General features: G+C 38.5%; 1 protein-coding gene across 50 annotated transcripts in view; it reads left to right on the forward strand.

Moving 5' to 3' along the window:
- The window catches only part of ptprc (protein tyrosine phosphatase receptor type C), a 39,354-nt gene extending 25,458 nt beyond the window's left edge, over positions 1-13,896 (forward strand). For 42 of the 50 annotated variants that reach the window (XM_047810080.1, XM_047810086.1, XM_047810093.1 and 39 more), the window contains 30 exons: positions 518-589; positions 730-801; positions 1,120-1,206; positions 1,430-1,444; positions 1,533-1,784; positions 1,937-2,116; positions 2,413-2,511; positions 2,632-2,748; positions 4,041-4,184; positions 4,282-4,413; positions 5,098-5,318; positions 5,426-5,489; positions 5,601-5,709; positions 5,831-5,868; positions 5,942-6,042; positions 7,877-7,967; positions 8,095-8,162; positions 8,262-8,298; positions 8,389-8,486; positions 8,699-8,824; positions 8,979-9,136; positions 9,222-9,357; positions 9,632-9,778; positions 9,932-10,019; positions 11,078-11,211; positions 11,301-11,435; positions 11,523-11,645; positions 11,794-11,954; positions 12,158-12,293; positions 12,535-13,896. In XM_047810080.1, coding sequence (XP_047666036.1) covers positions 518-589; positions 730-801; positions 1,120-1,206; positions 1,430-1,444; positions 1,533-1,784; positions 1,937-2,116; positions 2,413-2,511; positions 2,632-2,748; positions 4,041-4,184; positions 4,282-4,413; positions 5,098-5,318; positions 5,426-5,489; positions 5,601-5,709; positions 5,831-5,868; positions 5,942-6,042; positions 7,877-7,967; positions 8,095-8,162; positions 8,262-8,298; positions 8,389-8,486; positions 8,699-8,824; positions 8,979-9,136; positions 9,222-9,357; positions 9,632-9,778; positions 9,932-10,019; positions 11,078-11,211; positions 11,301-11,435; positions 11,523-11,645; positions 11,794-11,954; positions 12,158-12,293; positions 12,535-12,822 — 3,629 coding nt within the window. In that variant the 3' untranslated portion in view covers positions 12,823-13,896. The remainder of the gene's footprint in view (positions 1-517; positions 590-729; positions 802-1,119; positions 1,207-1,429; positions 1,445-1,532; positions 1,785-1,936; positions 2,117-2,412; positions 2,512-2,631; positions 2,749-4,040; positions 4,185-4,281; positions 4,414-5,097; positions 5,319-5,425; positions 5,490-5,600; positions 5,710-5,830; positions 5,869-5,941; positions 6,043-7,876; positions 7,968-8,094; positions 8,163-8,261; positions 8,299-8,388; positions 8,487-8,698; positions 8,825-8,978; positions 9,137-9,221; positions 9,358-9,631; positions 9,779-9,931; positions 10,020-11,077; positions 11,212-11,300; positions 11,436-11,522; positions 11,646-11,793; positions 11,955-12,157; positions 12,294-12,534) is intronic. The other 8 variants (XM_047810082.1, XM_047810092.1, XM_047810114.1 and 5 more) reach the window with 4 other exon arrangements.
- The last annotated feature ends 230 nt before the right edge of the window (positions 13,897-14,126 follow it).

The raw sequence follows: 14,126 nt of genomic DNA on the forward strand, positions 1-14,126 counted from the left end.
AGGAATCCATCTTAGCCACAAGTCAGTTCTTGTCATTTCTGCTGTATTAGATCTGCCCCATCAAATGTAAGTGCTAGTATTGTGAACTGGATGCTTCTAGGAGCAACAAAAAGCTACGCCACCATGCGGTAGACAAATAAAACTCACAAGGTGGAGCTGCTGAGTGCTTAAGCATGTAAAGGGTAAAGATTGCATCACCAACGGAGGGTGTTTTTCTTCCTTTTTTATGAAGGATAATTGTGCTTAGAAAATTGTATGCTCAGTAAGTTTCCTGTTTCTACACAAAGCACAGAGCCCAGACCTTTGGGAGAAACTGGACCACTGATGGACACAATCTCACATGAACTCAATTCAGTAGCATGAAGGTTGTCTGAGTTACAAATGGGGCCAAATCCTTATTTTGTGTGGTTGTCAGGTGTCCACATATTTATGTCCATATAGTGTGCATACGCATGTTCGATATTTTCTTTTGTAACATATATGTTGCTGTACTCATGCATTACACTTGTTCTAGCAGACAATAGCACAACAATCTTGCACTCAAGCACGCAACAACAACCAATTTCAAGCACAGCCATGGCTACAACAGGTAATAACCACTTCTGTGAAGAATATATGTTGTGTAGAGTAAATAAATGTGTATGCACACCATATAGTGTGCATACACATGTTTGATATTTTCTTGTGTTACATACATGTCGCTGTGCTCATGCATTACACTTGTTCTAGCAGTCAGTAACACATCAGACTTGCACTCAACCACGCAACAACCAATTTCAAGCACAGCCATGGCTACAACAGGTAATAACCACTTTTGTGAAGAATAAATGTTGTGAAGTTAAAAACACTGCCATAACAGCTCGTGTCCCAACAGGTCCAAGCAGTCAGAAATGTTTATTATGTTTATTAATAAAATATGCCATTCTGGATCTAATACTCACTTGAGACTTTGTTATAAAGTGTTGGATTTAAAAACAATTCTAAACACTGAATTGCGTGTAACTTAGCTTTAAGAGCATCAAGTTAAGCATTAAGTTATTTGTATTATTTGGATCATGGAGATTGTGGAATATTAGCAGCTTGTAATCACAGCATACTGACAATGTCGACAATTTGCAGACAACCAAACCCAAAGCACCTCTGTCCCACTCACATCCTCACCCACGGACACAACCTCACCCACACTCACGAACAACGCAACAACAGGTAACACAATGCTGGATCACACAGATGCTTAGTCTACACACACACACACACACACACACACACACACACACACACACACACACACACACACACACACACACACACACACACACACACACACACACACACACCTGCCCTTCTTATTATTTACTTTATACTGTATACTGTATTTCATTTCAATATAAATACTATAATTCTTCTCATTCTTTTTTTTTCTTTACAGTGAAACCCTTACCGTGTAAGTATCCATCAATTACAAAGCAAAAGTTCTTTCAGTTGTGATCAGAATATTTCTTCACCGGTTACGTGAAAACCTTTCTTTCCAGGCAAATACAACTACAGCTTCAACGATGAATGGAAAGTGGGATTTAACATAAATGATGTTAAAGGCATTTACAACATTACGCTGAACAACGTTATGTTGGACAACACCAGAACAATCCCAGTGCAACGTGAAATGAAGAAATACCAAATATCATTTACATCACTAAAGCCTTGCCAAAAATATGCTGTCAGTTTTACTCCCTCCTGTACTCCCAGTAAAGAAAAATACAGTCATCTGGAAACAAGAACATTGGGTAAGTTCAGAGTTATTATATGTTCCAGAATTTTAATCTAAATAAAAATAGTATTCAGAATGTGCACACTGCTTTACTCAAATAAAAACAGAGTGTCTATTATGCATCATTAAAACATTTTAATAGCTGTATTTATTAATTTTTTTATGCGGTTGACTCAGATGTAAGTTTCACACTGAAGAATGATCAAGTGTGTTTCAAGACCGTGTGGAATTTGACTTTTGAAAAAGAATGTATAACCGTCACTAAGGATAACTCCTGCAGCAATAGTAAACTGAACTTTAAAGAAGACGTCTGTAATAAAACCTATGTACCTTTCCAACTTCCCCCAGGTATATATTCCACTAAACTAAGGACATGATTAACACACACACACACACACACACACACACACACACACACACACACACACACACACACACACACACACACACATTACAATGCATATACTGTCTACTAAATAAGCATTACAGTTAAACATAACATAAGCAGTACAGTTAAAAAGATTTACAGATCCTAATGAATACATCTGATTAATGAGACTTTTGCATCTATAATGTTAATAACACATACACAGGATGTGGAGGAATATTTTTATGAAATTTAATCCTATATGTGTCTTTTACAGTAAAGCCTGTTTTTAATATTACAAACAAGTTCCCAAATGAATTTAATTGGATTAATAAGCCTAAACAATGCCCAAACAACCTCACATACTCCTGCAATGGTAAGTACTGAAGCTTCTGTAAATACTTACACTGCCTTCATTTGCACTTTCATGATGAAACACATGGGAATGAATTTGATGTTTTAATTATTTAATCTTTTTTCTTTGTGGCGGAGACAGACACAATCGTTAAAGCCTCAGAGTTGAAACCTTTTATAGATTATACATGCAAGGGGACATATAATTTCGGAAACAGACCAATCACTAGCAACCTCACGAAAGTTAAGATTGAATGCTGTAAGTCCTTGCAACTGCTCCTCATAGATTTTGTGCCATTTCCTGTCCCCGGGCCCTTTACACTACACGTCACACTGACACTTCACTCTAATGACACAGTCAACAGACACAACCTGGGTTTGTGCAAGTCACTAATAATAATCATCTCTTTTACTGAGTTGAGATGAGAAATGACAGTAAAATTATGAGGAAAAGGACAATTATAAACTTTCTAGTGTTTAAATCTTAAGACAGGATTACGAAGACACAATATTTCAAAACATTTTTAACAATATAAAAATATCCAAATATTCCAAATAATATAACTGTAACGTACAGAAGACAATGAACGAACAGATGAAATCAAAGCCAGTGTTTATTGATAGTTCAGGTCTGAGGTAAAGCTGCAAAGCTTGGAGACGTGGTGAAGGACGCTTCGTCCGTGCTCCGATAAACACACGCTCGATAAGGAGTTGAATCTGGTAACGTGCAGATCAGGATCTGGAAACACTACTGAGAAGAAGAATGAGAGAGTCGAGTTAGTAAGCATAGCATACAAGACTGGACGGTGAATGAAGGTGAGAGCGTGGCTTAAATAGTCTGTGAGCAATTAGTGTTGAGTGACCCTAGGTGATGATTATCTGAACTCCGGTGATTGAAATCTGAAGGAAGTGTCGTGAGAACCTGGCGTATCCGTGACAATAACACTTTAAAACAAAACTTTTAGTTAGTGACTCGTGTGAACTAAGTTTTTACGTTTCAGTTTAAATCTTGAATATGAAGCTGTATGTTAAACTTTATGTTAATAGTTAAATCCAAGCTTAATATTTTATACTATTTGGAAGTCCTTCACCTCTAAGATGTGGTTTCAGTGCAAATAAGTGAAAAATAGACTGATTTGTATAAATCCGAAATCAGTTTTCATTGCTAATTCAAGCAAGTAGATAAAATAATGAATGATCTGACTTAATACATGACCTTAATGCATTAGCCTTTAATGCAGATCAAACATACAGTTCCTATTTTATTTCTCTTTTGGTTTCGAGCTTAATAAAGTTCTGTTTGAGCAAAACTATACAGAGAACAGAAACAGGGACTCAGTTTTCCACTGAGACAAATCTATATGTAGTTTTTATCCAAGCATGTCTAACAGTTTGTAAATAAAACCTTTATCTTTGCACAAAATGATTAATAAACAGAATAAGGAGTTGTCATTGCTCAAGGCCAATCACTAATATACAGTATAACCCAGAGAGGAAGTTAAAACAATGCACTTCTGTTTATGTACTAATCTAACACTCTTTCTCTTATAGATATTGGTAATGTCACTATTGTCGAAAAAACGGCAAGCAGCATCAAGGCAAGATGGGATTTAAGCAGCACAAACTGCCCAAACATTACCAAGGATATCACTTTGGAAGCGAGCTGCACCAATAACACATCCAAAAAAGTCAAAAGTAGGAAATCTTCTTTTATAAAATAAACTATTTCTCTTTTCAATCATAGACTTTTTCATGACTTATCAGTTATTCATAATTATTTGTATTGTTTTAGTGAACTGTTCTGGGGACTACTGTGAAATTAAGGATTTGGAAGCCTTTACTACATATAACTGCACTTTTAATGCAAAGTACAATTATAGAAAATTCCTCACTGTTCCCAAAATTGAGAGGACCTTATCTACAAGTGAGTATAACACAGGATTTCTTACATTTGGTGTAGTTAGTTATGTATAATACCTAAGACAATATGCAATACCACAACATCAACAACATCGTTATCCTTCAGGATCTTTAGCTGTTATTTATAACATAAATAAAGTTGCATATAATAAATAGCATCTTAAACAAACCACAGCATATTCAAGCTGAACTGATGACTACATGAGGACAAATCACCACCAGGAAATTCACAACATGTACTTATTCATATAATAATAGAAATATACACAAGCTATTATATTATCAGTGCCCTTTATTATTGTGTCACATGTATGTTACAGTCATTTAAATAAGACAGAGAAAAACACATAGAGCTTATCTATGGAAACAAAGACAGAAAGGAAGATTCTCATCATGCTGCTATCAGTTCAGCTTGAATTTAATGTAAACGGACGTATGCTCCATGGCTACGACTCATTTCTGTAGATTCTGTTGATTAAACGCTCCTCATCTATCTGTATTATATGCTTCGGCATACGTCTGATTCACTTCATGAGCAAACAGCACAAGGACCTGTTCATATATTACACCCAAGTCATGACTGTAGGACCTAAATGTTCAACATGTTCTAAGTGAATAAGTCTGAAGCTTAAACAATGTTATAGTATTTAAATACTGTATTTCTAATCCTTTTGTTCTGTCTTTATAGAACCCGAATTAAATTGCAATTCACCTGAGCTTACTTCTCATAATTCGTACAAAATTACATGTAGTATTATAAGTTGGCACGGGGACAGGGGAGAAGTCAAAGCAGAGCTCTTCATAGATGGTCAAGGGAAGAACGTAAAGCAGGCAATTTTGACTTTAACTGAAAGCAAATATTCATATGAATTCAAAGACCTCTACTACTTAACACACTATAAAGTGCAGGTATTATTCTGACATTTAATCACGACTTCTAAAGTAATTATTCAGTAATAACATTGTTGGTCGGGACATTATTCTAACAGTGGGCTTTATTATTTATGTTTATTCAGGTCACTGCCATAAATGGTAACGGGAATAAAACTGAGAGGGAGTTTGTGCATTTTGATACTAAATGTAAGATCTTTAACCTTATTAATATGAATCTATTTGATGTTTCTCTAATATCCATATTAGAATAAATTCAATCTGAAATCCAGACTAAATCTAATATCTGATGTGTTTTAGACAATGACAAAGCTGTTCTTGGATTCCTGAGCTTTCTCATTATTGTCACGTCTATCGCGCTCCTGTTTGTCCTGTACAAGATCTACCTTTTAAAGAGGGAAAAGTCAAGGTCTGTATCACACATCCTTGCCGAGATGGTCTCCTGATCCTTCTCATGTGTGGATTATTTATGTATTTATTATTATAGATGTATAAAATGTGATGATAAACACTGCTTTGATTTGGCACAGCAGGAATGAACAGGAAATGGATGACCTTCTTCCATCAAGTAAGTAATAACTCTCTATCTCACCTTTGTCCATACTGCTGAAGTTCTTTTCTTGATGATGTTCTTTTCCCAGATGCGCTGCTTAGAGTGGAACCCATAAATGCTGATGACCTGCTCGATGCGTACAAGAAGAAGAGGGCTGATGAAGGACGTCTGTTCATGGAAGAATTTCAGGTGACTCTCGGCTAATTTCATTTGATTTCATGAGCATTCGGAGTCAGTATCTCAGCTGCCTCGGTAACAGTACACAGCAGAACCCGAGGAAGTCGAGATAGCGCCATGCCTAGATGGTACGGGTTCACCTGAGTCATGGGGGATCTTTATACAGTAGTTCTGTGGATATAAACTGGACTCACAGAATATTTTTAAATATTTACCCTCACACCGGTGGCCTTTTACATCACACACTCCATCATAAACATAAAAACAGATTCTTTCCTATCACTGTGTGTAGAATAATACAACGTGAAATACAACATTAAGGCTATATTTTACAGTATATATCCATAATGTATGTAACTCACTTATCTGGAGGATCCCTCAGGAATCAGATACCTTCTTGTTTGTGTTCACACACACATGCTAAGATCTTCTAAATTAGTGAAACAGAACATAAATACCAGTTGAACAGCCATTTTTCAGCGTAACCTGATCACAGAGCTCTCGCTGTATTGGCATGGATTCCAACTGATAAGGAACACTGGTGGTTATCTGTGGTTCACCGCTGTCACATACGACCTCTATGTGTGCCACTGTGTGAAGACTACTGCATGATGGGACCGAGGAAGAACATTTATACAAAATTACTGTTTAACGGAAAATTATACATTCTACTAAAGTAATTTCCAGCAATTTAATCGTAGTAAATGCAAATGATATATACGATTTATTACTGACTGAGCAGCACCTGAATACAGCACCCGGAACAGATCTGATGTATTAACTCAAACACATCAGTGTCTGGGTTGTTGATTGGCAGATCAGGGTTCGAGCCCCAGCACTGCCAAGCTGCCACAGTTGGGCCCTTGATCAAGGTTCTGAACTCTATGTGCTTCAGGGGACCTTCATCGTGGCTGACAAAGTCCTCCAACGTTATATATCTAAAGATGGGATATGTGAAGAAAGACTTTCACTGTGCTGTAACATATATGTGACAAAATAAAGGCTATTCCATTCTATTCTATTCCACAGAGGCTAAGATCCTCTAAGATCCACAGCCGTATTCGCAAATTCTTGCCGTTATGGAGTTTCACTAAAAAATAGAATCTGTAATATAAAACACTCTCCTCTATAACCAGTTAAGATGATTGTAACGTTCCAAAGGGATGGAGGAACACAGCCCAGGTTGAACAGTGGAGATGGAGTGGATTTGTTCAGATCAGAAATACAAACATTGTGCACTCTAATCCCATGATGCATCTGAATTTTCACTAGTATAGTCAAAAATCCCTCCCCCGCCCACCTCTCGGCAAATCGGACCACTCGTCCATTCTGCTCCTGCCTGCTTATAGGCAGAAACTGAAACGGGAAGCACCCGCCCTCGGGACAATCCAATGCTGGTCGGACCAATCAGATGCTATACTACAGGACTGTTTTGATCACATGGACATATATATGGGTATATATATGTCTAGTAGTACACTGTGTACATTGCATGAGCACATTGCATCCTTTCCACATTTTTCGCATTTGCACATTTCAAATGGTACTGAGCATTTTGCACATTTTTAACCTGTTTGTAAATTGTTCTATTTATGTTTTTTACTATTGTATGTAAATGGTTCTGCAATTTCTGGAGCTCGCTCCCAAGAATTTCACTCACCATGGCACATGTGAAGGTGGCACATGGCACATGTAAAGGTGACTTGACTTGACTTGACTTGACTTGACTTGACTTGACAACAAAAGGGAAAAACTTTCATTAAGTGAAATTCGGACCCCGATGAATTTAATGATTGTGTTCTAATATGGAAAATTCACAGATTGTGTTTATGGTTTTTTTCCATAGAGCATTCCACGTATTTTCTCCAATTTCTCAGTCAGAGAGGCCAAAAAATCAGAAAACCATCCAAAGAATCGCTACGTTGACATTCTTCCCTGTAAGTTTCACGACAAAGCAAATACGAACCAAACTGTGAGCTGTCATTTAATCGGATATCGTGTTCTCCATTTAAAAAAAAAAAATGTATATTTTAACTAAACATCTGGCTGCACGTCTGCTTTTAGATGACTACAATCGCGTCTGTCTCTCTCACGGAGGAACAGATGACTACATCAACGGCAGTTTCATTGAGGTAGAAGAACTGTAGTGAATCTGAAACTTAAAGTCAGCTGCTCGTTATTCCTTTTTCTATAAACGAAAATGTTCATAACCTTCATTTCTTTTTATTTAGGGTTACAAGGAAACCAATAAATACATCGCAGCCCAAGGTACACGCTGCTTTTGTCAAACACCAACAGTAACCATTTTCCCTCTTGTTCAACATTCAACAAACTCTTTTGTTTTGTTTTGTTTTGAAGGACCCAAGGAAGAGACGATAGGAGATTTCTGGACGATGATCTGGGAGCAGAAGACTTCCATTATTGTCATGGTAACCCGTTGTGAAGAAGGAAACAAGGTATAATTCATCAGGTCGTGTTAATATATTAAATCTGCGATCTTCAAAACATCTCTCGGAGTCTCTCGGGTTCAGTACCGGACCTAGGCTCATGGAGCCGTGATGTGTCAGCGCTAGTCACTAGTCACTGCACCACCGTGACACGTAGATTAAAAAAACCTTGTGTTTTATTTCTTTCTCAAAAGTTTCATCGATCCTCTTTTGCTTCACAGAACAAATGTGCTCAGTATTGGCCATCGATGGAGAGAGAAACAGAGATTTTTGATGATTTGGTTGTGAAAATCAAGGGAGAGGAAAAATGCCCGGATTACATAATCCGCCACCTGACCCTGATGAACGTGAGCAAATTCTCAATTGTTTTTAATTTACGTTCACTTCTTATATTAATCATGGGATTATTCACCTGATATAATGCTTCACTTTGGTTTTAAATAAAGAGATTGTCTTTTCGATTCAGACATACTAAAGTTGGTGATTTGTCCTGCTTTTCAGCGTAAAGAGAAGTCAGCAGAACGTGAAGTGACTCACATCCAGTTCACAAGCTGGCCCGACCATGGCGTCCCATCTGATCCCGGCCTGCTCCTTAAACTTCGCCGCAGGGTCAACTCCTTCAAAAACTTCTTCAGTGGACCGATTGTCATTCACTGCAGGTACGATAGGAGCCGATCATATTTTGACTAACTATTAGAAGCAGTCTGTGATTTTCATTTTAAAGCTGAACTTTATTCCGTGCAGTGCCGGAGTTGGACGCACAGGGACCTATATCTGTATCGATGCCATGATTGAGAGTCTGGAGGCAGAAGGACGTGTGGACATTTATGGATATGTGGTCAAACTTCGCCGTCAAAGATGCCTCATGGTCCAAGTGGAGGTGAGACACATAGCGTGCTGCAACATTCTGTCTTTTACCGTAAAGCAGCATGTCATGATACAGGGACATTAACAGGCATTAATACAGTCATACAAAGCACTTAACTAATATGTCTAGTAATCAGTAAAGAACTGATACTTCGTTAAGTAAATGATGAAATCATAACTAAAGATTTTCTTTCTATTTTAGTTGTTTATTTTATACATTTTATGAATACACATTTATTAACACAGTAATTAGCACATGGTCTCAGCTGAAGTGACTTGTATCCCAGGCCCAGTATGTGCTCATCCACACGGCGCTGATCGAATACAGTCAGTTTGGCGAGACGGAAATGGCGCTCTCGAGTTTCCACTCGGAGGTCAGCACACTCAGACAGAAGGAGGGAAGTGAACCGTCTTTAATGGAGTTGGAGTTTCAGGTCAGTGCTTCCTCTTTTATTAGAAAGTGTAAAAAGTTTCACTGCTCTATCTGTGTACTCTGCGCACGACAGATTAATTATGGACTTAACGGTGGGATTTCGTTACTCAGCACAAACACATTAATATGTTTTCTTGTTATTGGTTTTATGCAGAAACTTCCAAAATTCAAAACCTACAGGTCGGCCAACACGGCACGCACCGAGGAGAACAAGAACAAAAACCGCTCGTCTATCATTCCATGTGAGCGTCAAGCTTTTCTTTACTCGCTTTTATTGACATCTGAGAGGTTTTTTTTGCTTTAAAATGAGATTCAGGTGTAATTTTTTCTTCATCTTTGACCTGCACACAATGTATATGTACAGGTGCTTCTTATATTGCCCCATCCTCTATAATCAGTGATGTGCCCCATCCTCTATAATCAGTGATGTGCCCCATCCTCTATAATCAGTGATGTGCCCCATCCTCTACATTCAGTGATTTGCCCCACCCCCTATATTCAGTGATTTGCTCCACCCTCTATATTCAGTGATGTGCCCCACTCCCTATATTCAGTGATTTGCCCCATCCTCTACATTCAGTGATTTGCCCCACCCACTATATTCAGTGATTTGCCCCACCCACTACATTCAGTGATTTGCTCCACCCCTATATTCAGTGATGTGCCCCACTCCCTATATTCAGTCATGTGCCCCACTCCTATATTCAGTAAAATGCCCCACCCCCTATAGTCAATAAAGTGCCCCACCCCCTATATTCAGTAAAATGCCCCACCCCTATATTCAGTAAAGTGCCCCACCCCCTATATTCAGTAAAGTGCCCCACCCCCATATTCAGTAAAATGCCCCACCCCCTATATTCAGTAAAATGCCCCAACCCTATATTCAGTAAAGTATCCCACCCACTATATTCAGTAAAATGCCCCACCCCTATATTCAGGAAAGTGCCCCACCCCCTATATTCAGGTAATTGTCCCACCCCTATATTCAGTAAAATGCCCCACCCCCTATATTCAGAAAAATGCCCCAACCCTATATTCAGTAAAGTATCCCACCCACTATATTCAGTAAAATGCCCCACCCCCTATATTCAGTAAAATGCCCCACCCCCTATATTCAGTAAAATGCCCCACCCCCTATATTCATTAAAATGCCCCACCCCCTATATTCAGTAAAATGCCCCACCCCCTATATTCAGTAAAATGCCCCACCCCCTATAGCTCCACACCGTAGAACATACAGTAACCCTACTGTCCGAATGTTTTTGGTCATCACCATTTCTCTTTTTATTATCTTTTACAGACGACTTTAACAGAGTCCCAATTAAAGTGGACGATGAAGTCAGCCATGACAGTGATGCTGACGATGAGCAGGATTATTCCTCAGATGAGGAAGATGAAGTCCCCACCAAATACATCAACGCCTCCTATTTGGATGTAAACACCTTCCAATGTGCAAAGCTTAAGAATCTACAGTTGTTTTCCTGCACGTTCACGTACGATGTGTTATGTCTGTCTTCTTCTAGGGATACTGGATGCCGAGTAGCTTCATTGTGGCACAGGGACCCATGGAGGATACGGTTGCTGACTTTCTGCACATGCTGTATCAGAAGCAGGTTCAAACTGTCTTCATGCTCTCGAATTGCACTGAGAATGACAAGGTGAGTCTCACTGAATCCAAGCACATTCTCTGAGGAGGTCTCAAAATGAACCTGGGCCTTTCTCATGACCACTGTGTTATCTAACAGGAGTTCTGCACCCAGTATTGGCATGATGAGAAGAAAACATTTGAGGAGATGGTGGTGGAGGTTAAAGAGACTGAAAACACCCCTACATACATCAGACGGTGCCTAGAAATACAGCACACCAAGGTGCGTAGCTTTACTGTTGTTTATGTTTGCACTGATTATTAGGACTCTTCATTCTGATGCTCATACAGTATGAGAGTGCAAATATCTACAGTCTGTATAAGATATAGTCATGCAGTCATGCACTCAGACTTACTCATCACTCATGCAGAGGAAAGACAGCCACACACTGCAGCAGTACCAGTTCCTGAAATGGGCGGGTCAGGAGCTTCCAGACAACCCTCTCGATTTGGTTGACATGATGAGGAGTGTCAGACAGAGCGGTGACAACAACAACAAAAACAAGAATTTGCCCATTCTGGCACACTGCAAGTGAGTGTTTGACACACTGGTTTGGTACGTAACGCTCTGCTTGATAATGCTTTCCTGCGTCCACACGTCCTTACACGTACCACTCTGCTGCTTCCGTATTGCACAAACATGGTCTTCGGGAGCTTGCACATCATCGCATGAGCATGTACAGAACTGAGTACTCAGTATAGAGTGTTTATATGTTTCACATGTTTCCTCCACAGTGATGGCTCCTCACGTTCTGGAATATTCTGCGCCTTGTGGAAGCTTCTGGACAGTGCGGACACAGAGAAACTGGTGGACATCTTCCAGGTGGCCAAGGACATGCGCAAGGCTCGCATGGGCATGCTCACCAGCTTTGTGAGTAACTTTATTTAAATAATAACACATGTCTGTCATAACATATTTAAAAGAATCTCATTAACCTATGAACTTGTTTATTTCTGTAACCTATCACATTAAAATATTAAATTAAATCTTTGTCATAAATATTCTGAACTCGTTTAGTTTCACAAAGAGAGATGACATTCAGCAGGAACACTAGCTGACTGACACGTACGACCGTTACATGTTTGTAACACTTTGTCCTTCTGTAAAACAGGAGCAGTACAATTTCCTGTATGCTGCCCTGGAGGTTGCGTATCCGGTGCAGAACGGTGAGGTGAAGAAGCCCAGCGAAGCCCCTGCTGACACTGTGCAGGTTATTAACGAATCCACAGCACTGATCAGTCCCAGCACAGGCACCGACACCGAAGAGAGTACCAAGGAAGGTACCGGCTCAGTATCGCCTGAAGAGGGAGCCACTGAGGCCAGCACAGAGCCAGAGAAAAGCCTTAGTGAGAGCACCCCTAACGGTCCGACTGCTACAGCAGAGGCCGAATCTGTTTAACTATAATTGCTCATAGTGCCATTTCTGCAGCTTGCTTTTTATTCCACAAAAAATACATAAATAAATAAATTAATTAATTAAAAAATATAATAATAATATTAAAAAAAAAAAAAAAAAAAACTATTTAAGACTGCTTATCTGGTCCCTGTAAAAACATCCTAATGCAACTTTACATTTCAGAGATTTGTTGTTTTTCCACTATAACTCAGTATAATTGAATTAACGAAGATTTCTTTAAGATGCTGATTCCCAGTTGTGAGAAACAACAACCTCATGTTTTCTTTTACTTTGCAGTGGTGTAGTTTAGCATAACATTTAGGCTGTATTAACATTAAGTCTGTATTTAATTCAAAATATACTGTTTTGTTATGAACCAGTTTCTCAGAGTTTGCTTTAGTTGTTCCTTGTTTGACTTTAAACTGCATTCATGAATGTAATGTAAATGGAAAGTTTGCTAATGTTCACTGTATATCTATATATAATCTAGAGATATTTTGTTAACAGGTCTAAGTTATAAAGTGGCGAATGTAGAGTTATGTCATGCAAAGATTTCTTTGCACTACAATAGTGTCTTCAAACTATCCGGTTGGTATGATTTTCATTCGTATATTATTGTTATATTGCATTCATATATCGATGTTATATACATATGGTCTTGTTTCTTTTTTTTTTTTTTTTTATTTCTGAATAAATTGAATAAAGGAGTTAAACATGTCGCTATGTAACGATCTTGCATTGAAAAATACCATTTTAAACCAGCTCAGGACCGTTAGCATGTAAGTACTGCTTATGTGGGTTTGTAGGACACTCCAGATGCAGAACCTCACAATTTTGTTTCTCTTCAAAGAAAAGGAAAAACCCAGAAACATTCAATTTGGGCTGTGACAACATCCTGTGCAGATGTGATCAAACACACAAAGTGTATAGTGAAGATTTTACTGTAACAAGTTGATGGCTGTCAGTGTTTCGTCTTATTTCAATAACAAACTCATTGTCGGTTCGTCTGTATTAATAGTACATTCATAAATAAAGTGTCTACCTGTCATGCAGTGGCACGGGGGACTTTTACCGAAATATATGCACATCTGTGTGTTCTGTTTTTATCTCTTTTTTTCTGCATTACTTCTCAGTGTCTCCTCATAAGTAAGAACATCAAAGACTTTTGCAAAATCCAGGTCAGCAACATGATTAGTGTTTAAAACTAGTCGTATTTTACTGAAGAACGTACTGTAGTGACTTATGCGTATGTGTACAGTATAAGTCTGATACAAACACAAATAATATCATTTAATTTTAGACGTCCA

The sequence above is a fragment of the Tachysurus fulvidraco genome, chromosome 2 (genome assembly GCF_022655615.1).
Source record: "Tachysurus fulvidraco isolate hzauxx_2018 chromosome 2, HZAU_PFXX_2.0, whole genome shotgun sequence".
Classification (NCBI taxonomy): Eukaryota; Metazoa; Chordata; class Actinopteri; order Siluriformes; family Bagridae; genus Tachysurus; species Tachysurus fulvidraco.